Here is a 25,298-nt window from a genome sequence, read left to right as displayed (position 1 = left end):
CTTTGAGGAGCGGTAGTAAGAGTAAAAGAAATCAAACCTGGGTCCTCTAAAGAACAGTGTCCATCATACTTAGGGCCTAGAGTGTGTTTTATTTACTGGATTGTGTGAGACATGTAGATTTAAAACATTCTTTCAAACACAAGCTGTCAGATTCAATACGGGGGTAACTGGGTATGACTCCATAACTGATTTGTAAGTTATTCTAGATGAATTAACTGTCCTTCTGGCCTTAATGAACATGGGAAGATGTGGGCAGTGAGATCCAGTAGACCGTGGAGTAGATGCCCCAGGAACTGATGAAAAGCCCTTTTTTTGAGCTATTCTTACTAAAGTGAGTGAAGAGGTCTAACTGTGTTACCTTATGGTTCCACCTGTATAGTAGTATCAATGTCGACTATTAATCACAAGAGTTACTTTGCCAGTGCTGTAGTGCATGGGAAAATGGTTTGTTAATGTTCACAAGTGCCTTGGTTACACTGATGTGGTTTTGGTGTGGTTTTTTTTTTTCTTTTTGTTTTATGCTGGTCTTAAGACAAGAGGTTCATCACATGCGGAAGGAACTCTTAAGGGAACAGACTCGGTGCAAAGTTTTGGAAGAAGAACTGGAGAATCCCTTGAATGTTCACAGATGGAGAAAATTAGAGGTGATGTCTCAGCATTTCAGGTTCCCAAAGCCTATATTACCAAATCAGTGACACAGCACAAAGCTTATTTAGTTTACTGTTATGCAAATTACGTCAGGGGCAGGCAGACTGAAATTTCCATAGTACCAGTGGAATGGTTAACTGCTGAATGGTTTCCTTGCACAATGCAATCAGTGTTATTTTTGTGTCATTTTCTCAATGAAAAATTGCAGAGGGATTTGTAAAGAGCCAGTCAAATGCTAAAGGAAATAAGAATGCATAAGGTGAATTTAGAAGGAGGTGATTCCTTAACATGGATGATGAGAAAGAGGATGATACGGCAAAGATACAATCCTACCCTTGCCAATTAGAGACATGTATATGGGAAGAAAGCCAAAATTAGAAAGGGTCATGGAACAGGTAGACTGAGGAATGGACAGACATGAAGTCAGAAGGTAAATTACATCTGTGAGAAAAGGAAGAGGCCTCCACATAAATAGTGGTGGGCTCCCTAAGATAGCCATTCCAGACAACGTGAGTTCAACTGTTACATAAACAGCAAATCTAAATTTTCACACTATTCAAACCTGCAAAATGAAGGGGAAACATAAAAAATCTGTCAGGTACAGAGCAAATATATGAACATCAGTTGGCATCACTGGAGATTTTCAAAGTAAGTCAGAGCCAGTTGAGATTTCTGTGTTGCATGGATCTCTGGTCTGATGCCAGCCCAGGTTGCTTAGCTGCTCTAACGATGAGTAGTAACATGTTAGCCCTTACAGAAGCAGAGCTGAATATTTTGGTTGTGCCTACTAGCATGACAGTTAATTTCTGATCTTTCCATGCTTAGCTTTTCTCATGGAAGGGAGATTAACCTAGTTTAGCATCCTGCATTTTAACACATTTAGGTAAAATCATCTCCAGCAGCACTTTGTAACAAAGGAAAATCAGGCCAGTCAAAACACCCAGTGCTGGGAAAATGAATGTATGCATAGACTGATAATGGGAAATGATGTCTTTCCATTCTAGGTCACTGGTTTGTATTTGGAACACAAAGGCCAGCAGATGGCAAGATCCATATGAAATAATCCTGATGGGGTTTTGGTTCAATTCCCAATGAACAAACACCTTCATATCACTACACTTGTCACAAATTTGCACCATGTTTGGGCAGTGCTATAAAAAAATCAAGGACTGAGTGGGTCATGGGGACTGAACTACTTTTTAGTCTGATTTCTCAGGAAATGGTGTGTTGTGAGCAATGCATGCATATCTGTGCTAGTGTTCCAGTTATAGTTGAATTGATTAGTTAATTTAGATAAAATCAGACACAGGATTAAAAGCCATGAGATACCAAGCTCCTTATAAGCTCAAGCAAATATGCATAGAGCGGGACTTTATTGGAGCCTTTACTGCAGCGTGAGTTTAATCCTTATGAGCCACCAAAGACACCACAGGAGAGGAGAAACCACATGGGAGAGAGGTGTTATGAATCCCTGAGAATGGAAAAGCCTCAGTCAGAGTTTGCTCCTTATTAAAGGATCCACAAGAAGATGCAAAGTGATGGAAAAGTAAGCTTTGCTGGCTGCTCCTCACTGAATTATTTGTTTTCTCTTTAGAGCTTCCTCCAGATGCAATCTGTGACAAAAGAATGAAAAGGGAAGAAGGAGAGACATATACTAGCTCCTGGTCTTAACTTCTCAACCTGTTTCAAAAGACTGTATTGTAGTTACTCTTTGTTTTGTTCAAGAGAAAAATCTTCCTCTCCTTAAAACTCAATTGACGTTGTTTGAAGTTCTTGGAACAGTGGGAAGTACTTGCACTGCTCTTCATATGTCAGTGGGCAGTTTCAGTTTCTGCTAAAAATGATATACTAACCTCCTTTTCCTTCCCTGCCACGTGATTCTACCAATCTGTGTTGGTTTGGGGGTTAAGCTCTGAAGGACTCCTATTTATATTAGTTGTTTTGATGAGGACTGATGAAGGTAATAGTGTTAAACGTGAACATGCACCAACTGATCTTCAAGAGACACAGATTCCGGTTACAGGACTGCTTGTATAAATGCCATTTAAAAAAACCCCCAACACTTCTCCCCCCCATTTTATGTTTTTCACTTTTGGACACTCAGATTGTGTTTTTCATTTGCAAGCAAGAAACACTAACTAACTTCTATAATTTTTGAGACTGCTTTGCTCTTGTCTAGGCCAGTGACCCAAGTACCTATGAGCTGATTCAGAAAATACAGAGACTACAGAAGCAGCTTATCAGCAAGACAGGTGAAGTGATAGAGCAAGAATTGCTTCTTCAGGTACAGCAGCATTTTTGTTGTATCTTATTAACGTATTTGACTTACCCTGTGTGCTTCCTGAATGTTATTTAGATGCATGACTTGGAATTTCTTTTGCATGCCCCTCGGATAGCTTTAGATGGCAGCACTGACTCACTGAAAGATAACAAATAGCATCTGATTAGTTGATTTTTATATCCTGGTTACTGATGCTTGGACAACTCTGGAAAATAAAATGAATGGTTTTCTTTAGTTTATTCATGTCTAAGATTAGTCTTCAAATCAGTGTTAGACTTTTGGAAAGGCTTTTTTTGTCCTTTTAAACATACCTGTTATGACCAGGACATGAAGGAAAATACTCGTTTGGTTCCATTTGTGCTTAGCTTGGCTTTTGGCAGAAGGAATCCTACAGAGTTTGTGTGATTTAGGTATGTTGCTGTCTGGGCCATGTGTGACTTCAGGGTCTTTGTGCTGAACTTTGCCAAAAAGTAATCTTTGTGATAGCCTATCTTTTTTTAACTGTATCAGATGTCCCTTAACCCCAGTGATACCAACAAGATTTATGTTGTAGAATCAAGAGAAACTATATTCCTTTAGTGCAAACATTGCTATAAAATATAACAAAAAAGGACTGTCTTTGGGCTTCAACCATAGGTGTAAAACTGGGAAATTTGTCTCCTTCTCTCTGGTGACCGCAGGGATAGCTACAGTTTGCCAGCTCTAGGTATGATTTTAACATCTTGGTCTTAAATACCCTAATAGTCTTGATACGTCTGTTGGGTATCACTCAGCAGAGAGTAGAATGTGACCTGAAGAAGCTCAGCAGATGTTATCAAGTAGGGTCTCTCTCTCTCTCTCTCTCTCTCTCTCTCTCTCTCTCTCCATAATAAAAAATAGATCTGCAATTTCATTTGAAGGTAACGTATGGTGTACTATGCCTTTGCTTGGAAAAATCTCATCTGTTGCATAGCACTGAAATGCTGTCAGTGAAATAGTTTGTTAGCTTACACAAAACATAGCAAAAATAGCTTCAGATTTGCTGTGCTTTACCCATGCACAAACCCAATTCTGTTAGATGTTTGACATAGTCTCTATTGCGTATCTTGCCTTATCCTTAGTGTGCTCCCATTTAGCTATTATCCTTATTTAGAAGTGAAGAACTGAGATATAGAGGTAGTGAGTTGCCTAAGAAAATCTCTGAAATAACAGGTATTTGAGCCTATGTTACTATACTAGCCATTGGCACAATCTTCCTGTCTATGCAGTCCTTCTGTGGCGACACTGTATTTCTTTAATTATTTTCCTAAATTTAAGTCAGAGTTTGACTATATGAAATATAATTATTATATCTGGAATTGTTAATGAGATTCTTGTGTCCTTAGTTCAGGTACCAATTTCCTGTGCAACAATGCTGAAATGAAGGTCTCCCTCAGTGAGATTGATGGTAAAGAAAAGGCCAAAAATACCACACACCACATTCTGTTCAGGGCTTCACCATCAATGTTTCTGAGGTCTTCTCTGGTTTGCCACAGTGTTTCTGAATCCTCCACAATAACTGAAATAGGGTTCTTTAATAGCGGTAGGAGAATTGGGAGAAGTAACCAGAGATGGAGGACATCCCCCAGCTCATTTCCTCAGAGGGCTGTATGTCCTACTGGCCATTGGCATAGAGCTCGCAAGCTAAGTGTACTAGCCGAGCTGCTTCTGCTGAGTGTCTGGATAACCTCGTATGAGCCATTTTATTGTTCTTTGGACTGGGTTTCCTATATATATGTTGCATGGTATGATGATAGTATCTGTTTTGTGAAGTGCTCTGATACTCACTAAAGCAAAATGCTTGCTAATAACTTATAAAACCGATGCTATAATGTTCCAAACTCCTCTGGTGAAGGAGCAAGCCTGAGGAACACCTCCAGCAGAAAAGGAAATGAACGGGGAGCAGTAATGTTAACTTTCTGGAGGGAGCTGAGCTGTAGCACCAGGAGGGTTGCTTCACCAGGCCCCCTTCTGGGCAGTGTGTCCTTATTCAATACAGAGTAGAGGGTTTGATCCTGACTGAAATTTGCCACTATGAGAAACAGCAGCAATTTAGCTCCTATTTCTGGAATTTTAAATTTTTGTCTCCTCAACATTATTCCTTTCACCTTGTGAGTTTGCTGTCTGGTCAATATAATAGCCAGTGTATAAGGCACTGCTCCTCCATAAGGTCTGATAATTCCTTTTTCTTTTTTTTTCTTCTTTATTTAAATCCTGGTAAATCTCCTCATGCTTAAAGGCATTCAAGCAATTTAGCTCCTATTTCTGGAATTTTAAATTTTTGTCTCCTCAACATTATTCCTTTCACCTTGTGAGTTTGCTGTCTGGTCAATATAATAGCCAGTGTATAAGGCACTGCTCCTCCATAAGGTCTGATAATTCCTTTTTCTTTTTTTTTCTTCTTTATTTAAATCCTGGTAAATCTCCTCATGCTTAAAGGCATTCAACATTTTATTCTTTTTTTTTTTTTTTTTTTTTTTTAATAACGCTACAGGTGTTAACCTAACTTCCCTCATAGCTCGTAAAAAATTCTTATTTGACAGGTCTCTTCAGTCCTTTACTGTGTTTATAATTTTTTTTCATTAATTGACTCAACCCTTCCACTAGAGTTTATCAACCTGTATTGTTTTATGCTTCTGCGTGTGAGTGTATGGGGGGAACCGGGGATAATGCAGCTCTGTCAGCCAAAGCCTTGCCAATATTTTCACAAATTTGAACATCACCAGCTGTAACAACAAGAGTGTTGACTAAGGCTGCTTCCATCCTGTTATGAGTAACAAGCAGTGGATATCCTCACCCCACCTCTTGTGTTTCCAGAGCCCTAAAAGTGACTTCATTACCTGAAGCACCATTCAGTGAGTTTTCTTTCCACAACCTTTTTGTGGCTTTTTCCACTGTCTTGAGATTTAATTTATTGCTTTATTCTTTATCTGTTTTGTGCTTATCAAATACAGACGTATATGCTAATCTTCTTCTGGAGAGGGATTTTTAGTCCTTTCTGGTATTTTCTGATTGTCATGTCATGGTGTTACATGGTATTCTTAAATGATTTGCATATGCAGAGTTTTTGAGAGCCATATTTTAAGCCTTCCTCCTTGCCTCAACCCTCTCCTTCTAACTTCTTGTGGTACACTTACAAAACTTTTTTCTTTGCCCCGTTTTCAAACTTTACACTATGCCTTTCCTCCACTTTTCTCAACGTTTCAGCCCACCAGATTACTGCATTTTACTGCGTTAGTTCTGGAATCTGGAATGGTTCAATTTCTTATGCTTTCTTTGAGATAAATCTTCTTGAATACTCATAATCTTGTAGTTCTCCTCAGTATTGCCAAGTTTTTGGCTTCATATTTTGTGAGGGAATTGGAAGAATGCCATATTTCTTAATGTCTGATTTTTTTTTTTTTTTTTTTTTTTTTTTTTTATGGGTCTCTCCTGGAAGTCAGCTCAGTTCAGTTCAGTCAGTCTCTGCTCACTTGCAGGATTGCAGGAGTTGCTGATGACTTGGCCTGTGCCTTAGCTGGCGTAACATCCCCTTTATTCAGAGTCAGAGACTGCAGGAGCTGAGGGATACAAACTTCTTAGGTTTCCCCATGTTGTGTTTGCTTGCATAAGTCACACCTCCTCACTCCCAGTTTTCCTCATCTACATCTTGCCCTGCGATAAGGGTGTAGCCATTGCGTGTATCTGCTTTAAAACGATCGTAACCTCTTGCATGCCATACATAACCATTTCTATGCGTGTGTGGCCATCATGCTGGCAAATAGGGTATTTGTTGAAGGTGAAGCTTGCGAATGTCTGTGTCTGTGATTTCTGTGTGTCCATACTATGTAACTTAAATTCCCTCACATCAAAGTGTAGTAATAAAATGGACTGCAAAATACTATATGGGTTGAATATTGAGTGTTAAAAACACCTTTGGAATTTAGAAATAACCACATCTAGAAATGGTTGAGCCCAGGATCAGCAACCTGCAGTTTGATTTGTATGGTATTCACCTTGCTCTGCCCTCATGCAAAGCCATAATGTTTGTATAAGGAAAAAGCAATTCCATTTGTATGGTGTACACTGTAGTTCTGTCTTCTGACTGTTACTTTTTTTTTAATCTGCAAACGGTCTTTTAAATAAAAGCTGGTTTATGCAGGGAACAATGTTTCAGGATGAGCTGGATATATAAATGGAAATTTTTGCTAAGTAAGGATCACAGTATATAGATTCATGTAGAAAAGCATCTGCCTACTTTACCTGCTTCTGATGTGTATTTGATCATACCCTTTTTATTAGCTTTTTCACTATTTCTCACCTGTTCTTTAAAAATGATGCAGCTGTAAAAGTATGCTACAATCCATGCTATGGGATAAAAGAATGATTCACGTTTCAGTCAGAAAATTTTGATTGCTGATGGTACAGGAAGAGCCCAGCTTGACTCTAAAGTCCCATACAAAAATATCTTTCTTAGCCTCCCAGCAGGGCACGTTTTTTGTATCAGACATTTACTGAGAGGTATTGAATATGCAATATGATGAATGTTGTTTTTTTTAGAATGACTTTTCAGAGTTGAACACTTTAACATGGGACATCTTTCTACACATTTATTATAGAAATTATTAAACTCGTTTCTTGTTTTTGATTTATCTGTGCCCTGTAGCCACAGCATCTTGGATTATAACCTATCAGCTCTCATACACCAAATAACTGTGGACATCCTGAGACTTTGAAAAGTAACTGCAAAGCAGGCAGTCATACTTTCTCCTTTAACTTGGGCATTCTCACAGTTGTGAACTGCTGTGCTGATGAAAAATACTGTCTTAAAAATCAGATCCAAACCCAAAGTCTTGAATACTCACAGTCAATAAAAATCCAATGGTGCTTTTGCCAAACATAGGAAATGTTACTTCAGGGTAAGACAACTTCATGTTTGAGTCATTACCTTCCTTCCGAATTTGTGCTGTTGAAAGATACAGCATTTTTTTGTTCTTTTCTAAACTGTTGAGTAATACTTCAGGGCTTTGTGGAGAAATATATTGTGTGTTAACCAAGGGATTTCAATGATGGCTGAAGGTCTTTGTGAACACGTGTGGCCTGAGCAAAATGTGTTGTATAGCCATAAGGTATAATTATTAATAAACAAAAGTGCTCTGCTTAACAAATCCTGACTGCAAAAAACCCCCAAAACTTTCTCACTTTGTACGTGGGGCAAATCCCTCATGTGACTGAAGCTCTATTGCATACTGAACAGTGATGTGGTAAACCCCCCAATGTAATGTATCACCTTGTTAGGATTATGATTAGTGTCGTTTTAGGAACTTACCCATTAGAAGTGAATTATGCACTGCTTTATTTGTTTCAAATTTAGTTCTTTCTCTTCAGAGTGAACTCCTCTAATTTGATTTTATATCTGGCTGAGCAGAATTTTATTCAGCTGCACATCTTGGAATGGATAACAGTGGGAAGATTCACATCATATGTCAGTTACCTCCGTTGTCAGTCATCTCAGAAGATTGATCATAAATGTAAGAGAGAGATGTGCAACCAATATTATTTGTGGAGGGAGGCAAAGGCAAATGTGTCTCATTTAAGCCTTACGTGTAGTAGTGAAAGCGTCGTTCTTCTGTACATATGTATTTTTAATCATGATTGTTTTAAGTTGTCAACAATCAAAGACCAGGACTGGGCAGTCAGAATGTGATGCTTCCAGGCTGTTATCATCTTGAGCTCATAGTTTCAAAGAGTGAGAGGGCAAAAGGCATGATTAGCTCATATATCTGACTCAGAGATTACAGCCAGATAACACCCACATGTCCTTGTATTGAGCCAAGTTTTGAGCTAAGTTTCAATCCCCCCCAAAGAACTGATGGTCCCACTGACAGAGAGTAGGAGGAGCAGAGGGGATGCTGCTATCTCCAGTATAAATCAGCAGAGTTTCATTTCAGGTATTGTAAGATACAGGGAGGAGAAAGGGAGAGAGGCTTTCTCTGTGACCTTGTGCAGGTTACTTAGCTTTTGCATGCCTCACATCAGGTAAAAAGGGAATAAAATAATTTCCACTCTTATAGTGGTGTGTGAATGAATATATTAGAGTCATGACTCAATTCAGTAGTAACAATAGCTCGCTAAACACTCAGAATAGGCAGGTGTTTTATTTCATTTGTGCTAACTTGGTAGTAGAGCTGTTCTATCCAATTTGAGGTTCTTGTTGCTATAGTGTCTGAACATATACATAACCATCTTTATTTCTCAGAGCTGGTACTATAGTTTCATAAAGAAATCTGCTTTAGAACAGTGTGTTACCATGTGGGTTTATGCAGGCTGGCAGCTACTGAAGTCAAAGTTTTCTCCCAGCTAATGGAGGAACTTTGGGATTTGCTTCCATGTATTTGTTATACAAAAATTTTCTGCCCATTTATTATCTAAAATACTGTTTTTTTCAATCTTGTATAATTTTTTTCATCCCTGTTCATGAGAACCTAGTCCTCTTGAAAATAATTTCTTTCCCTGGTTTGGCAGTTCCTTGAATCATGCTTCTGCTAGGTTCTTTGCTCTCACAGTGCTCATGTAGCTTCCATTATACAGCACGTAATGCAGAAAAGGGTGCTCAAACGCTGAGTAAGAGATTTCCTCATCAGACAGCCTGGTAGGGAAAATAGGAGAACACACTCCTTTTACCTGCCTTTATTTTGGCATTCTTAAGGTCCAGTTCAGCTTTATTTTAGGTATTAGCTGTGCATCTTCAAAATGGCTGAGATTTACTTTACCCAATCAAACTTGGCATTTATATATTTTCAGTGCTGAGTATAGATTCTGCTTGGATTTGAGAGTACAACCTACTTACATGTTACATGTAGGGTAGATAGATAGACTGAGTTGAGGATTTTTTTGGCAGAATTGTCTATTTTCATAAAAATAACCGCAATTCACTTCAGGAAACTAATGACTGTAGAATCCCTAAGAGTCTCTTTTGACCTGCCCATTATCGTTTCTCTGTCATCTTGCCTTTTGAGAGATTTTAGGAGAGATAGTTTGGGAGAGTGCTTTGTGTGCACTGAAACTTACAGGTGAACTGCAAATCCACTGCCAAAATACAATACTTTCTTTACTGCTCCTTTATCATTTATATATAAAGTCAGCCTTTTGAAGGGATTTTTCCATCCGAAAATGAAAATGGAAATTTTCTTTTTGGCTTTTTATACTTTACTAGGACTTGGCTCTTTTCTATCTCTATTTCCTGGAGGATTTGACTTCCTCTGGAAGGACTGGATTAATGCCCTATCTTGTGGCTGAAGCTAGCGGTTCTCTCAGCCCTCAATTAAAGGGGTGAGTATATTGAGTTTCAGGCCTTTTCTATGCTTAAAAGTACCATTCCTACTGGCAAAAAAGTAACTTTTCTGATTTAGCTTATACCAGCTCTTGAATGGCAGAAGACTTTCTCGCCAGTATAATTGCATCTAATTGCATAGCCAGTAGCTGGCATAGCCACGTCAGCACAAAGAAACCGCACCACTAACTGAGAAAGCTAAGCTGGCAAAACTTCCAACCATTGATCAAATGGTTCCTGACATGGAAAAAAAAGCAGAAAAAGGCTTTCCTGTCCTTATAAAAACCTAAGCGTTGTTATGTATCTTGAAGAGGAGAGAGAGAAAATGGTACCTGGTGGAATGTTGTTTTTTGTTCTAAGTTGGCAGCCAGAATTTAAAGGGATGTATACTGGAATACAGAAATGAGAAGTACAGTAAAGACTCAGGCCCAACATTTACTTCTTAGGTTTTCAGCTGGGTTTGAATCATTTAAAAAAAAAAAAAGTTTACTTCCTCAGTGCCATGCAGAATTAGGCACTGGTGTGTCAAAGGCACACTGTAAGAACTGCCTTGATTTAGAATTGGACTCTGAAGAGAATCTGTGTTATTTTTTCAAATGAAAAAATAATGTATTCCTATGAAATCTGGCTGTAACCCAGTTCTAACTAGTGATGAACAAAAAATATCTAATTATCAGTACAATATTTTGATGCACAACAGTCTACTGCGCTAGTGCCATCAAATTAATTTCAGTCTAGTGCCTTGAATCTGATTTGAACCGGAGTCTCCAATGCAGTATGAAGTGACATATGGAGGTACTTGATGCTTCGATTCATCCTTCAGGACTACTTTTCAGGTTCTTTCCTTCTTGTGCCATCCTTTCATTTTCCTTTTGTTGTGCTTGAAATGTTCATTGCTGAACTGGAGCTTTGGGGATTTTAACCTTGACTGTAAGTGTAAATGTATTGTATTTTAGTATCAGTTTTAAGTTGAAGGATTAGTGTCTTTTAGTGATTCTATGCCTGGCATGATGATTTCTCCATACAAATAGAATTCCTCTAGTGCCTTTTGTTCTGCCATTGATATAAATTTTCCAATTAATTTAATTATTTATTTTTAAAAACTCTGATTATGTATCCAGTAGGGTTCTGTGAGTAGGGTAGAACCACTCACACAGAACAAATTGTAGAATCATGTAGATTCTCAGTGCAACATGCCTGGGCTTGTATGCAACCCTGTGCTGATGTAATAAGTAATCACATCTCATACAGAGGAAAGAGTCACCTGTGTGAAGGTCTATTGAGGATCTACATATTTACCTGAAAGTTTTGTGTAAGTCTTAAGAATTCAATAGGGATTTGAGGGATGTTCAGTTCTTGCCCTAGCTCTTCTCAGAAAGGAGTTGACTTCTGTTTCTGCGTATTTTGAATACGCTTCTTGGTGCATTAGTTTATTTTAGCCCTTCTAATCTCAGTCCATCTAGAATTAGAAGATGTTCTATGCTATAGAAACATACAGCATGATAAACTGCTCTTAAAAACACACTGACATTTACGTTCTTTCCCTCCTCCCACATATGTTGCAATTCAAATGGAAGAGAATAAAGTCTTCCAGGAAAATAACCTTTTTGGTTTTTTTTTTTTTTTTTTGTTTAGGGTCTGTTTGTTTAAACAGGGTTTTGAAAGAACAGGCAGGAATGGTGCTGATCACTTTAATTTCATCAGGTGAAGATAATCAGCTGCTCTTTAGAATAAGTAAATAATTTTCCAATAAAAATAGTGCAAATATTTCTGGCACTGGGAAATGGGAAGCAAAGCAGATTACTTAGTGATCAAACAAAACATTTTTGGTGAAGAATTTTCTTAGTGGAAGAGTTTAATTTTTGCTGAATCTTCGTGGAACTACATTGCCCTCATAAACAAAGGAGATTTCCCATCATAAATGGTTTTGGACAGAAGCAAGGTGCAATTTCATTTGAGAAATTAGAAGAAAATGGATCAAAATAACTTCTGGGGATCTGCACCATTTTTAGCTGCTCTAATGGTGTTTATTCAGATGCAATTTACAAAGATGAGGAAGTTGCAGGTGAAGTAAAAATCTCTTAGGGCTTATAGATGGCAAATGTATATGAACGCATACTCTGTTTTTAAAGTTTTTTTAGGAGAATTGATATATTTACTTGAGTTTCCGTTTGAAAGAGAACTGTAGTGGGTCATCAGGCGCCATCCCTCCACATCATGCAAGTTTGATTGAGTTACACAAATACAGTCCTTGATAGACGAATGTCAAAGTGTACATTTGTTTCCTGTGTTCTAATACACGTACTCCCAGTCCATGAATTTTAGTGTGCATGAGAGAGATTGTTGGCTTGAAGTAAACTGTGGTTTATGGTTGTGACTTTTCTCCCACGCTTCTAACCTACTGCTGTAGTCTAGCCCTGGGGTTTCTGAAAAGCAAGGAGCAGATGCATTTGGCTTACTCAGCATGGTGGTCCTGGGAGCTTGGGAGACTGAGTTTCATTTCTGTGTATCTTCCAGGAGTCCTAGTGAATTTTGGCAATTCATATAGCAACTCTTTGTGTCCAGACCCTTTTGTAGAATGAAAAGAGGATCACTGATGGCTGGAGGCAGCACTTTGGCATAAGTACATTAAAGATCTATCAGCATTCAGATACTGAAAGAATGAGGCCTTATAAGTATCCAAGGTACATCACTGTAATCTGTATCAGAAAAAACAGAAACGGTGATCACCAAAGTGCTTTATTCAAATGCGTTACATCTGGTTTGAACACAGAAATCCTGAGCATGGGTACCTTGAGTCAATAGACTTAAAATATTTTGTAACACGACCCATTCCTAAAGTTCTTAGTCAGTCAAAATTGCCATTAGCTTCAACGATAGTTCACTAGAATAAAGCTTGAGTGAAAAGTTCAGGAATTGTTCGAGTAAATAACAAATAACTGAAACCAAACTTGTTTACTCCTCATTCCTGTATTCAGCATGTATCTGGGAAGGAAATAAATCTGCTGTGCACCCCAGGGTAAAGTATATTAATCAACCAGTTATCTTGTTAAGGGAAAGTAAATGACTTGCTGTGCTGACTGAATACATTGCAATGCACAAACTTTGCAGTACTGATAGCAATCCGATACTGATTGTCAGCCATCCAGAAGCTGCTACAGAAGTTAAAATACTGGAGGATTGCAACAGCAGTGTAGCAATACGTTCACAAGCCTATATTATACAGTATGGCCCAAAGCCAGCTGCAAATCTTTATTATTCAGGTGTACCCTTTGGCAAGCATTCTTCCACTGAGGCAAGGGTATTCTGCTCCTCCCTCAGCAGCAAGATATGGGCAATCTACAGCATCCCATTCAGTGATGGATTATTATTTTATATGATAGCTGCAACTGCAACAACAACAAAGCCCAACAAAAAAAGACATTCCACAGGGACAGACTAGATTTTATCTATTTCAGATAACTTATTTTCATTCTTACAGGAATGTGAATGGTGCTATTGTTGAGAAAACACAGGCAGAAAGATGCAGCAGTGCTAAAGCTGTTATGTTAGGGGTAGGCAGTTAAAGTCTTTTTTTTAAGGTAGCTTAAAATTGGACACATGAAGACACAAACAGGCATAGAAAGAACCCCGTTCTTCACTCTGAGACAGCCAGACATGAGCTGCTGAGTGCATAGGAGCCACGAACCCTGCGTAGAGAGACTCCCTGCCAAGTAGGTTTCGTCAGTCAGCCAGGTGCTCCACATCCTCTAGGCTCAGAGCTCAAGTGATCCTATGCCTGTCTTAGTACATATAGCTGTATCTTAAACAGGGCACGGCACACTTGGGCACAGCAGTTGTTTTGACATGAACATTAGGATTTCCTCTTTCCCCTTCCTTTAGTCTTGTTCCTGTTTCTTTGAATTTTAAGAAGCAGGCAGGGGGAGCTGAAACAGAACTCCTCGAAGGATAGCAGAGGGTCAGTTCTAATTACAGTGAGTCTGAAGGAAGCCATATATTAAAACATTCATTATTTCAGAATTGCCGTGTGTGTTTCTTAGATGCACTGTTATTCTTAATAGGTTCCAAAGTGTAACAGGAGACCACTCTTTCTTCCCCGAGGTACTTGGCATATGCAGGGAAACTCTGCTACCCTGTCAGAAAGATGTATGTAGACTTTACTGCCTTGTTAGACAGATATTTGTAGGTCTAAGTGGTGGCTTGACTTTGAGATAGCTGTTCAGAGGCAGCAATTCCAGAACACCGAAGGACTTGAAGGTAAGTGCTCTCATCTTTCAGGGAAATCTAAGGATCTAAGTCAAGCAGGTGATTAAAGAGATGTAGGTGCCTAACTTACAGATAGGTATTTCTAGAAGCAGCTCTGCAGTTTCTCTGACCCCTCGAGGTCATCTGTCAGATCAGTCAGAAGTGAGAGCAGAAGCTAGATCTGCTGGGAATCCCCATCCCAAGCCTCCACCTGCAGAAACAGCTAATCATTAACTCCAGAGCTGTGATAATTCACCTTTGATTCAGCTGATATTTTTAAAATCTAAATGGGTATTGAATAGCTAAAATACATGCTGTTACACTGACATTAAAATACAGAGGTTTTAAGTCAAATAGTCTACATTTGAAGAAGAGACTTTTTTTGTTGCTTGAAACCCTGCATATAGTAATTATTAGCCAGTAAAAGGTTCCCCACTGTTTGCTTTGTAGACTTACTCATTTAGAATATTTATATTCCTTGTTGATAAGATTTGTATCAACCTCTGAATCTCATCCAGAACACTTTATGACAAACAGCTACTAGAATGTGAAACAAAGGTTTGTTTAGAGCTCTGTTCAGTCCAACTGTCAAGCTGCAGGCACTGTGGAAGTAGCTGAAATATTTACATCAATCCATGCCATGTCAAGGGTAATTCTCACCTTCAAGGAACAGCTCGCTTTTCTTTTGTGTGTATATATGTGCATGTGTGTTCCTGTTCACACATATAGAACAGGGGATAATTAATTTATCATCTTCTGCAATGTAAAGTATAAACACTGATTAAATGAGTTACTCTGATTAATGATTCTATAAACTCATGTGTAGTGTCAATAGTAAAAAGGGAATTGCTGCTGCTATTTCAGCAAGAGGCATCCATGCCATTTTCTTCTGATAGCTTGTTATCCTTGGGTCTCAGAGTTCAGAGAGGAGGATACGTAACCTATTTGTTTATCCATTGGAGAAAAAAAAACCTGTTTTCCCACACACTTCCTAAGAAAGATATGATAGTACCAGTACCTAGCAATAATAATAAAAATAATATTAAGTTGCAATTGCACTTTAGCTGGAAATGTTTGTACTTTGTTGTTCCTGGAAGATGGTAATAATGCAGCGTTCATCTCTTACTGTTACAAAAAAGAGTCAAGGGTGAAGACCTTAGAAGATGCTCCAAGGTGTTTTTTCCTCTCTCATTAAGTTGTTTTGAAAATGCCAGTCAATTTGGTGCAGTCTGCTCTGTGCCAAAGGAAAAAGATTTGCTCTTGAGAAGCATTATTATCAACTGGAAGGATAAGTCATAAGACAGGTTTAATTTAACTCTATCTAGACCGGTGCGAATTTCACCAAAGACAGGGAAATGATCCCAGCCTTTGCTTCAAGTCGGTGGCAGTGTTTCAACAAGCAAACCCCGAGCGTCTCATGCAGTATTAGTGTTGCCACATTGTGAAAGGACTTCAGTGCCCTGTTTCAAACCTGAATGAATTTGCCCAGTCAAAAACCTCACATTGGACAGTTAAAGGAGGCTCTAGATGATGATGAAAATACAAGCTGCTCTAGGGAAGTGCGTGCTTGCAAAGGTGTTTGCTGATGGATGTGGAATAGACAAGAAAGAGCAGGAGCTTTTGAAAAATGTTTATTGAGAAAGTTGATACTGCACGTTTCTCACAGTGCTGGAGGCAACTTTCTTCTATTGTTATAAAATCTGTGAAGGTTACTGTATGCTAATTTTTTCCACACCTCATAAAACTTTTACTCATAGATGTCCTGAGCCAACAGGTACTCTATTAGGTATACACATACACACAAATAAGTGTGCAGCTTATACAGGTAAAATGACTATGACTGGCTATGTATGTCCACGTATGTATTTAATTCAGATTTCAGTGTCCTGTTTAACACTTCTGAAAATGGATGACAACCCCTTAAGGATGCTCTGTGCTGCATGGCATCATAAACAAAATGGCTCTGGAGTTCAGCCTAGCGCTGACATTTTGGTTATAATGCCAATTAACAAGAAACCCCCCATGGCACATTGACTGACTTGTTTTCCTCACCAAAGCCATGAGGAACTAGTGTGCTTACACAGTTACTGTGTTGCTTTCTCCACCTTACTAATTAAAATAAGGATTTTTAGCTAGGTTAAATGCTTTGGGGTTTGCCACCATACACTACATTGCACACTTTTGCTCTACATCTTTATCTCGTTGGGTTTTTTTCCTTCGCTCAGTTGCTGGGAAGAGGAGATAGCATAAATGAAATTTACTCTGAGTCAAAGGGTTTGGGATTTTTTGTGTGTAGGTTTTTTTAATAATTTGTGTGATAGAAAGCTTTTGGTGCATAGGACGATTTTTGCGGGTCTGGTGGAGAAGGCTGTTGGTGTGCTGTTATGCCAGGTAAATTTGTTGAATGATCTACTTGGAAAGACAAGCTGATAAAAAATGAGGAAGCTGGGACTTCATGGTCTATTTCTGCTGTGAATACATCTTCATTAAATGTACGGTCATCTATCGTCTCTGGCTCAGAATGATACCCTGGGCTAACTAACAAGATGGGTCATTTCAGGAGTTTCCTAGTGTCATGGTGAGGGAGAAGGTCATATAAAGTGGAGTCTCCTCTTTAGAGCTAATACCAGGTGCATTGGTCTATCCCAGCATTGCTGACTGCCTCCCACTCCTTGTCAAAGCAGTGAAATGCCTTGGTGTTGTTTTGGGAATGTGCCTGATGGGGTTCCCTCCCTCTGGCAGGGAACAACGAGCAAATTGGGCTGTGCTGGTCAGCAGAAATACCTTCTTTTGAAGTAGGATTGTGCTGGCAGAATTGATTCTTCTTGCTGTAGACCAAGCAAACTTGTGACCACAGAGTCCTGAAGAATCAATTGAAATTTGCCAAACATCTGCCAGTCCTCTGCAGAAGAAGATTGGTTTTTGTCAGTTTGCTGTAGAGCAAGCAGGCCAGGAGAACTCCGGATTCCAGCTGAGAGACTTAGGGATTCAGAAACATATTGTTGTGGCCGAGCCTAAAGGCAGATCTGTGGGGTCCTCAGAGCTCCCCTGGAAAACAAATCTAAGACAGTAAGGGCTGTTCTAAAAATAATGTGGAGTTTTATTTACACAATTTTTACAGCAGGTATTCACAGAGGTGCTGAAATTCTGCTTGGAATGCTTGAAATGTGACTGTAACCCTCCAACTGAGTCTCTCAGTGTGCCCTACATACACAAAATGGATGTGCCCTCGTCTCTCCACCATCAGCTTGGCTTAGTTTATGCCATAAAACAGTGAAGTTGGTTGACATTATGGGCTCAGTCCTACAGTCAAACACCTGCTAAATTCCATGGGGATTTTGCCATGGGAAGGATCACAGAAAAAGCTTTGGTACTGGCCTAGACCTGTTCTGTAGACATGTACATTACTCTTACTGGTGAAGGCTTAACAGCATGGAGTTACAGAGAGATCTGATGGATCTTCCTTCACCTCCTCTAGAAGAAGAGTAGTGCCTCACAGCGTGTTTGTAACTTTGAGTTCTTGTCATCTCAAGAACCTGTAAGTCTGGCAACATGTATGTTGTGATTGCAGCCTGGTGTGAAGATGGAGGGGATTGTGAGGGGAGGCAGTTTGGGGCAAGCCAAAGAAACCCATTTTACATATGCTATAATGGATTGACTTATTCCTGCCTAATGGGCGTAGGATTTCGGGTAACTTTTTCTCCAACATCATCTGCGCAGCCACCAACAGAAATACACGGAGTTTACTGACTTCTACTTTGGACAAAATACCATTAACTGACTTCCAGTAGGCACCAAACAGATTGGCTTACCCTCTTCTTTTTTAATTACTGCTACACTGCTGATCATCATTGCTGACTTACAATTTTCTTTTCAGTGTAGGGATACCTTCTCTCCATCTGGCCACATTGGGTTCTCAGATATTTTAAGGAATACACGTGCATTTTACTTGTTTCCAAAACAAAAACCCAACATAGATCCATCTTCTGGGGGTATTAATTTATGCACTACAGCTGAAAGCTACTTTGAATACAACTCACAATCAGACACCCCTACAGGTCTTTCTACGTGTTCTCTGCTGTATCTGATAGCTGGCTATTCACAAGATATCTGCATGTAATACACGTTGCACAGCTTGTTGGTCCTTTGAATATAGCTAGAATATTGTAGAAGCCAAAATTTTCTTCAATATTTTGTGCTGATTTTTTTTTCCTGGGCATTCCTTATTTTTTATGTGTAAAGATAAAAGTACCTGCTGTAAGCAATGCATTTTTGGTATTAGTATCACACGTACCTTCTGACTGACTTAGATTTACTCTGGTGGTTGCTGTTTTAAAATTAATTGAAATTAATTGTGGTTTTGGGTTGGTTTTTTTTTGCATCCTGGGGTGAAATGTCAGAAAGTATAGAAATGCCAGCCTATGAATATGAACTTTTGCTGATGAGGAAAGAAGTATCCAGGATTTTCTTTTAACGTTTTGCTGACATACGGTGCTTCTAGCCCAGTGACAAATTACTTGACTAGATGTAAAAGAGTCGGATGGTGCTTCGCAAGGAAGGGCAGGATGTGCATTATAAGACAGCTGGTTCTGGCTCTGTTGGATTATGGAGACAATATACATTGGACAGCTAACGAGTCTCTGTTGCATAAGATGGATTCTCCTTATAATAGAATTGCATGCTTTGTCTCTAAATGGGGTTATTATACACACCATTGCACAATGTTTGAAGAGCTTGGTTGGCCCTTGTAGAGGGTTAGGAGAGAAATAAATTGGAAAACAATTGCATGTAAGACCTTCAATCCATCAACTGCTCCATATTTATCCAAATTACCGTTACACTCTTCCAAAATACAAATCTGTGATACATTCCGGGGTGGAATGTTAATACTGACCAGCCAGATTTTGACAAGGTGGATTTTTCTTTTGCTGTTGTTTTTAACTTGCAGTAAAATCTTGCTTTCTCAGGAAGAAAAGGTGGTAGTGGAAACCACTTGTAGTGACATAACAACTCTCTACTGAGAATGAATTCTCAATTTAGTTTTTGCCAGTATGCAAACTTCACTCTGAGTCTCAGGAGATTTTGATTTTTCCAGAGCTAAACTGTGAACAACTTCATTTATAAGGAACTCTTCCTCAGTAATATTCAGAGTTTAAGGGCAGTGCTTGCAAAAGTAATTTATGATTTCAAGTGCTTCCATTTTTGGGTCCCAACTTGTGACCATTATAGTGCATGGTTTTCAGAAAATACTGAGGTCTAAAAACTCTGGATTCCTTATGGTCTTGCAGACTGGACATCTAGAATTTTACATCTTCAAAATAACAAGTCACTTTTGAAAAACCTCGCTCAGCCACTGAGCAAGGCCAAATGTAGCAATTCTAGGTGATGTGATGGCACTGTTTCCCACATAGATGGAAGAATTCTGTGATAAGAGTTATAGACAGAGCTTATAAAAAAGACAGCAAAAAGGGGTTTTGTCAAAGCCAGGGCAAATAATCACCTGTCCTACCTCCTGCTTGGCATTTTTGTCTTCTTCAGTTAAATCTTTTGTCTGCTAGTCCAGCTTCCAGTGAAATAAACCTTTTTAACTCCAGCTCTCCAGGTACCAGGCAAGGATGGAATCTTGCTAAATAACGTTAAATAATAACAATGTTAGACAAGGTAGGTACTAAAAATATTATAATGTGCAAAGCTATGAAGGTGGCTTTGTTCAGTGATTTATTCCTCAGATGAAAAACAAATACATACTCAAAACACAGTAGAAAGCAACCTTTCTGTACAGAAAGCTGCAAGTGGGTCCATGATGTGGTTTCTGTTCGGGCATCGCTATATCCAGTTCCCACAAGTATACTGTTACAACATGAAGGAAGAGAAGGTACATGACAGAGAGAAATTACTTGGTGGTAATTGTGCTAGTCATAGCTGCTGCTGTTTACACTTTCTTCCTCTTTCCCAGTGCCCTTGCAGTTAAACTGAAAGGGGTGGGTGTGTGTGTGTGTGTGGGTGTGTGTGTGTGTGTGTGTGTGTGTGTGTGTGTGTGTGTACACATGTGCTTTGCAGAGTTTGCTCTGGAAGAAGGACTTTTTCTTCTGTACAGTCCTTCCCTGACATTTCTATAGCCTGCTCACATCTTGTTGGGTGAAGCTATGATCCTTGATGTAAGGCAATGTAGTTCATAAGAAGAAAGATTGCAATAAGCACAGTTACTAGTAATTAATTTCCCACCCCTGGATACTTTTCCAGTGACTGTTTTATGTTCTCTGTGGTAGAGCATGCTCATTGATGACAGTGTTTAAGAGTATTTCATTCGTAGTTCGAAGTAGCTGGATGTTTCTCTTAATGAGCTCTCCCACTGCTATCACAACAACTTTAAATACCTTATGGCTAGTGAGGAAAGACTGACACACAGGCAGATTTGTTTCTGCAAATATCTTCCTGATTGAGTTGCATTTTTCAGTGAGGTTTGATTTCATCACAGGTTGTGCTGCTGCTGTATTAGTTTTATAAGAGCTCTTCTTCTTGGCTTTTTCTTAGGAAAAGGAGAAACTGTATGTGGAATTGAAGCTTGTCTTGGCCCGGCAGCCTGGGCCTGAAGCTGCAGAACAGTTGCAGCTCTACCGGCACACTCTCCGAGAGAAGACGAAACAGCTGAAAGTAAGAGATGTCCTGGGGCTGCCGGGATTGCAGAGCAATTTCACCAGTGAGCCTGGGGAGCGAAGCTTCAGGAAGATTTTTGATGATCAGTGTGCATGCCTTAGTATATTAGATCAAGAAAATAAGATTAATACTGCATCTCCCCAAGGGAGAACCAATAGCGGTAGAAGAGCTTTTTTTTTCCACATTATGCTAGTTTGTTTCATTAAAACAGAGGAAAAGTCTTATTAGAATATGGGTGTGCAGCACAATGCTGTAAATGCTTTTTGTGCGTGGGCATTCTAGGACACCATCAGTTTTCCATTAAACTTATTCTCCTTCCCTTTTCTTGAACTGTTAAGATCTTTAATAAGCAAATCAAGACATTCTGTTTTCTTTTTAACAGACTACTGGGAATATATTGAGAATCTAGTCTTAAATTCTTGTTATTTCTCTTGCAATGTATACACGTATTTTAGACTTGCAACTTTTATAGGGATGACAGGAGTAACCTGTCCTAAACCCTTGTCACTAGAAGGGAAGATTTCCTGGTTCTGAAGGAATCTTGTGGGAAACTTTGAAGCATGATATTAAAAAGTGATTCTTTGATAGAGTAAGCTGATCTTCCCTTGTTCTTGCCTGCATGAAAGATCTCCCCAGGAGTTCATCTACTTCTACGGCTTCTCTCTCTGTTGAAGTCATCATCTCCTGTTCACTGCATCATAATCACGTCTATACTAACCATGAGGAAAAAAATGCAGGAGCAGATGGGCCCTTAGGAAACAAAGAGGCTGTTATGCAAATCTTAGCTTTCCACAGAGAAGAAAAACAATGTAGAAAATGTAAAATAGAAGCCAAAGTTTAGCTAAACTGAATGTGATTTGAAGTTTTCCATACGGTTCCTATTTGTCCTTAATGCAGTCAATTGCTACTGTGTATTTCAGGCACAGTATGCTGTAGCGTACTGCCTTGCATGCCATTTTGTGGTGCCAGGTCAAGCTATTCTCCTTCTTAAAGAAGGAAAACACACTATGCATGTGCCTACTTTTTTTAAAGTTTACTGATTCACATGAAAGCAGCATTGTATTCATGTTCACACTGCCTGGTACTGCTTTGCCTGCATGGATTTAATTCATGTAGCAAAGTGGATCTCTGTGAATAAACCCCATTATTATTAAATAAATCCCTGCTTTATTATTTTTTAAGACCTTCATTTTGGGCTTTCACCCAGATTTGTGTCCCAGAACATAAGAGCCAACGTATGTATTGATACCATTCCCATAATGCTTGGAGCATATTTTACATGTTTTACTGTGGTTAAATGGCATAGTCTTAATTTTGTAAATTGTCCTTAGGTGAGCAGAGGTGATCAAATGACACATCATGATAGAAAAAGGGATGTGGTGGAAAATGGTGATGTCTTGTATCGTCAAATGTGAAAGGCAGAAGTGCTTGTAAAAGTACAAACTTATGTGTAAATGAAACTAACGTCTCCTGTTTCTGTTTTTTGCCTTTTGTTTGGTAGGTTTTGTCCGCAGAATTGAATATGTATGAATCACAGAGCCAAGAATACAAATATGAAATTGAAAGACTTGCCAACGAGCTTCTGAATGTGAAAAAGAAATATCTGGCTCAGAAACGCAAGGAACAACAGGCCAAGTATGGGAAAATAACAGTTTTGTCTACATAACAACTTTCTTCATAAACCAGTTTTGGTTTTTTTAGACCCTGCTTCAGCCTTTTGATCAGAATGTGGCCAAATTTGACTGAGGTGATACAATATTGTTGCCTGGTCTTCCTGAATATTATCCTTCATGTTACTTCAGCCTGGTCTAGATTTACCATGATCTATGGCTAGGACAAGAACATCCAGGCAGAGATGTTACTGTCATGTTCTGCAGTCCAGTTAAATTATTCATACCAATGAGATGGTGCCCAGAGGACACAAATGAGTGTCTGGTCTCTCATGTCAAATGAGAGATCCTCAAGCATTATGAGGACCTCAGTGCATTTTACAAGTTGTAATTATAATGAAACAGCATCTCATATGGGGGACAACCTTTCTTCAGGTGTCAACTACATAATCCTGGTGTAAGAACAATGTTGTTTCCAAAATGTGGTAGTTGTGACTGACGTGACTGATGACTGCCCCCTTCTGGCAACAGATATCACTCCCCATCCTCTTGTTCCCTTCCTACATCCAGATGAAGCAAAGTAAGCAATGCTCAGAGTCTGGCTTTGTCAGATGTCTTACCCTCTTGACAGTAGAGCCTAAGAACTTTCCTGTAAATGTTGTTGTCTCTCCTTAACCAAGAGCAGTTCGATGACACCTCCCTGCTACTCTCAGTCCACAACTGAGCATTCAGCTGTTCCTCTTGACTAAAACAAAATGGCGAGGATCTTAGTTGCCTGATTTCTGGCCCATTAAAGTGACCTACTTCGCAGAGGCTGGGGGATACGGCTATTCTGATAATGAATCTCCAAGCTGAGACACCAAAACTATTGGTCACTTATGAAAATGGAGTTATTGGACTTCCCTTTTAAAGAGAAGTTTCTTAGATTTATGCAGTCAGATGTCATGATCTGGTACCAAGTTTTTCTGTGTATGCCTTTTGTCTTTCCACGCCTTTCCATCCTCAGCAGGTCCCTTCCTCACACACCAAAGCCAACAGTTCTCTACAATGCTGAATATAATTCAAAGCTGCTTGTATCTATTTCTTCCTTAATCATGTTTCAGCCACCAAACAGTTTTGATGACTAAATTAGCAAAATAGTCAGTGATAAACAGTGACTTTTGTCCATCTGCAAATTGCATAATGTTACCTTAATGTTTGGAATTAGCAACAATTGTGCAGTGCTAATGGCCTTCCTGGAGCTTTAGGATCAATATGTGAGGCTACCGTAATGCCTGATAATCCATTTGCAGCAGCTAAGTGTCCTCTTCACAATAGTTTTAATGTTTCCATTTTGGACCCTGGCATCATGTTTCTTTCTGTTCATCAGATGAGAAGAAATTCACCCATGTTTTGTTGTTGTATTGTACCTAGAATTAATTCCTGTCATAACTATTGAAAAAACCCAACTTGTTAGGGGCATAACTGCTTTAAAGTAAGCCAAAAATATTGTGCGAGGTGATGATGAGTGAACTTGGGTCTGTTAATCATAGGCAGTGAATGGAACTTTGTGTTGCAGGTCAATTAGTGCTGGACTCATTACACTGTTTATGGGTTCAGGGTAGGTATGTGCCATTTGTGGGCAGGTATGGCTGTAGTCTGATGAACACGGTGTCTTTGTGACATCTGGGTTTTGAAAGTACATCCAGGTGCTTTTGCAGGATGATAGCATCTCAGCGCTCCCACCTCCGGCTCAGAAGCTGCCCGCACTGTGCTGTCAGCCCGGACTTGCTCTTCTCTTTGTGGCAGCCAAGAGGTGGCCAGGTGCTGGGCTTTGCTCTGCTCTGTCCCTCACTGTGTTGTTCCCCCATCAAACCTGTTGGACTATGTACTGCTTTGCACGGCTATGCACATCCCAAGGCATAACTGGACATATCAGTTCTGGGTAACTGCAGCTTCTGTAATCTCTAGACTGTGCTTTGTGTTGCTCAGCAGCAGTGCAAATGAAACAACCTTGTGCAGCCTGCCTTCTCCAAACTGCCAATTGTGCCTGACATGTCTTTTGCTTTCTGCAGTAGAGTGAGCCAGTTGTGCAGCCAGATCCTTCCCCAAGGAGTCCTTCACCCCTGACACACACCCATTCCGCATCATTCCTGCCTCCGAGTGGGCTGGACAGGCACTGCCTGGTGTGTAGATGCTAGCCAAAGAGCCAGGGATGTTTGATTCATACAACCTCAGGTTGCTCTAAATCTCAGCTGACACAAACCCACTGACTTGATCTCTATCATGCTGGCTAATGTTAACATCCTGTCTGAAATAAATGTGGCTGGTTTTGCTAGTAAAAAGAGGATCCTGTCAGGACGATAACATTAACAGCATTATTGACTACCTTGGTATGAAAGAGAATTAATACTCTCAGGTAACCTCACACAAAGGTATCATCTAAAGCTTTTATTGATTTGCACAAGACAGTTCTGGTTTGTGATTTAAAGTCTTGGTACTGAACTAATGCAGCTTTCCATGGGATGCTGAAGGAGTATAGTGAGTG

At 39.4% G+C, this 25,298-nt stretch overlaps 1 protein-coding gene across 1 annotated transcript in view; it reads left to right on the top strand.

The window, feature by feature from the left end:
- CFAP58 (cilia and flagella associated protein 58) overlaps positions 1-25,298 on the top strand; it is a 62,164-nt gene that overhangs the window by 34,864 nt on the left and 2,002 nt on the right. The window contains exons 14-17 of the mRNA XM_009643468.2: positions 533-644; positions 2,828-2,932; positions 21,039-21,158; positions 22,663-22,796. Coding sequence (XP_009641763.2) covers positions 533-644; positions 2,828-2,932; positions 21,039-21,158; positions 22,663-22,796 — 471 coding nt within the window. The remainder of the gene's footprint in view (positions 1-532; positions 645-2,827; positions 2,933-21,038; positions 21,159-22,662; positions 22,797-25,298) is intronic.

The sequence above is a fragment of the Egretta garzetta genome, unplaced genomic scaffold (assembly GCF_000687185.1).
Source record: "Egretta garzetta isolate BGI_Z169 unplaced genomic scaffold, ASM68718v1 scaffold8, whole genome shotgun sequence".
In the NCBI taxonomy this organism is placed as follows: domain Eukaryota; kingdom Metazoa; phylum Chordata; class Aves; order Pelecaniformes; family Ardeidae; genus Egretta; species Egretta garzetta.
This window is presented reverse-complemented; position numbering and strand designations above follow the sequence as displayed.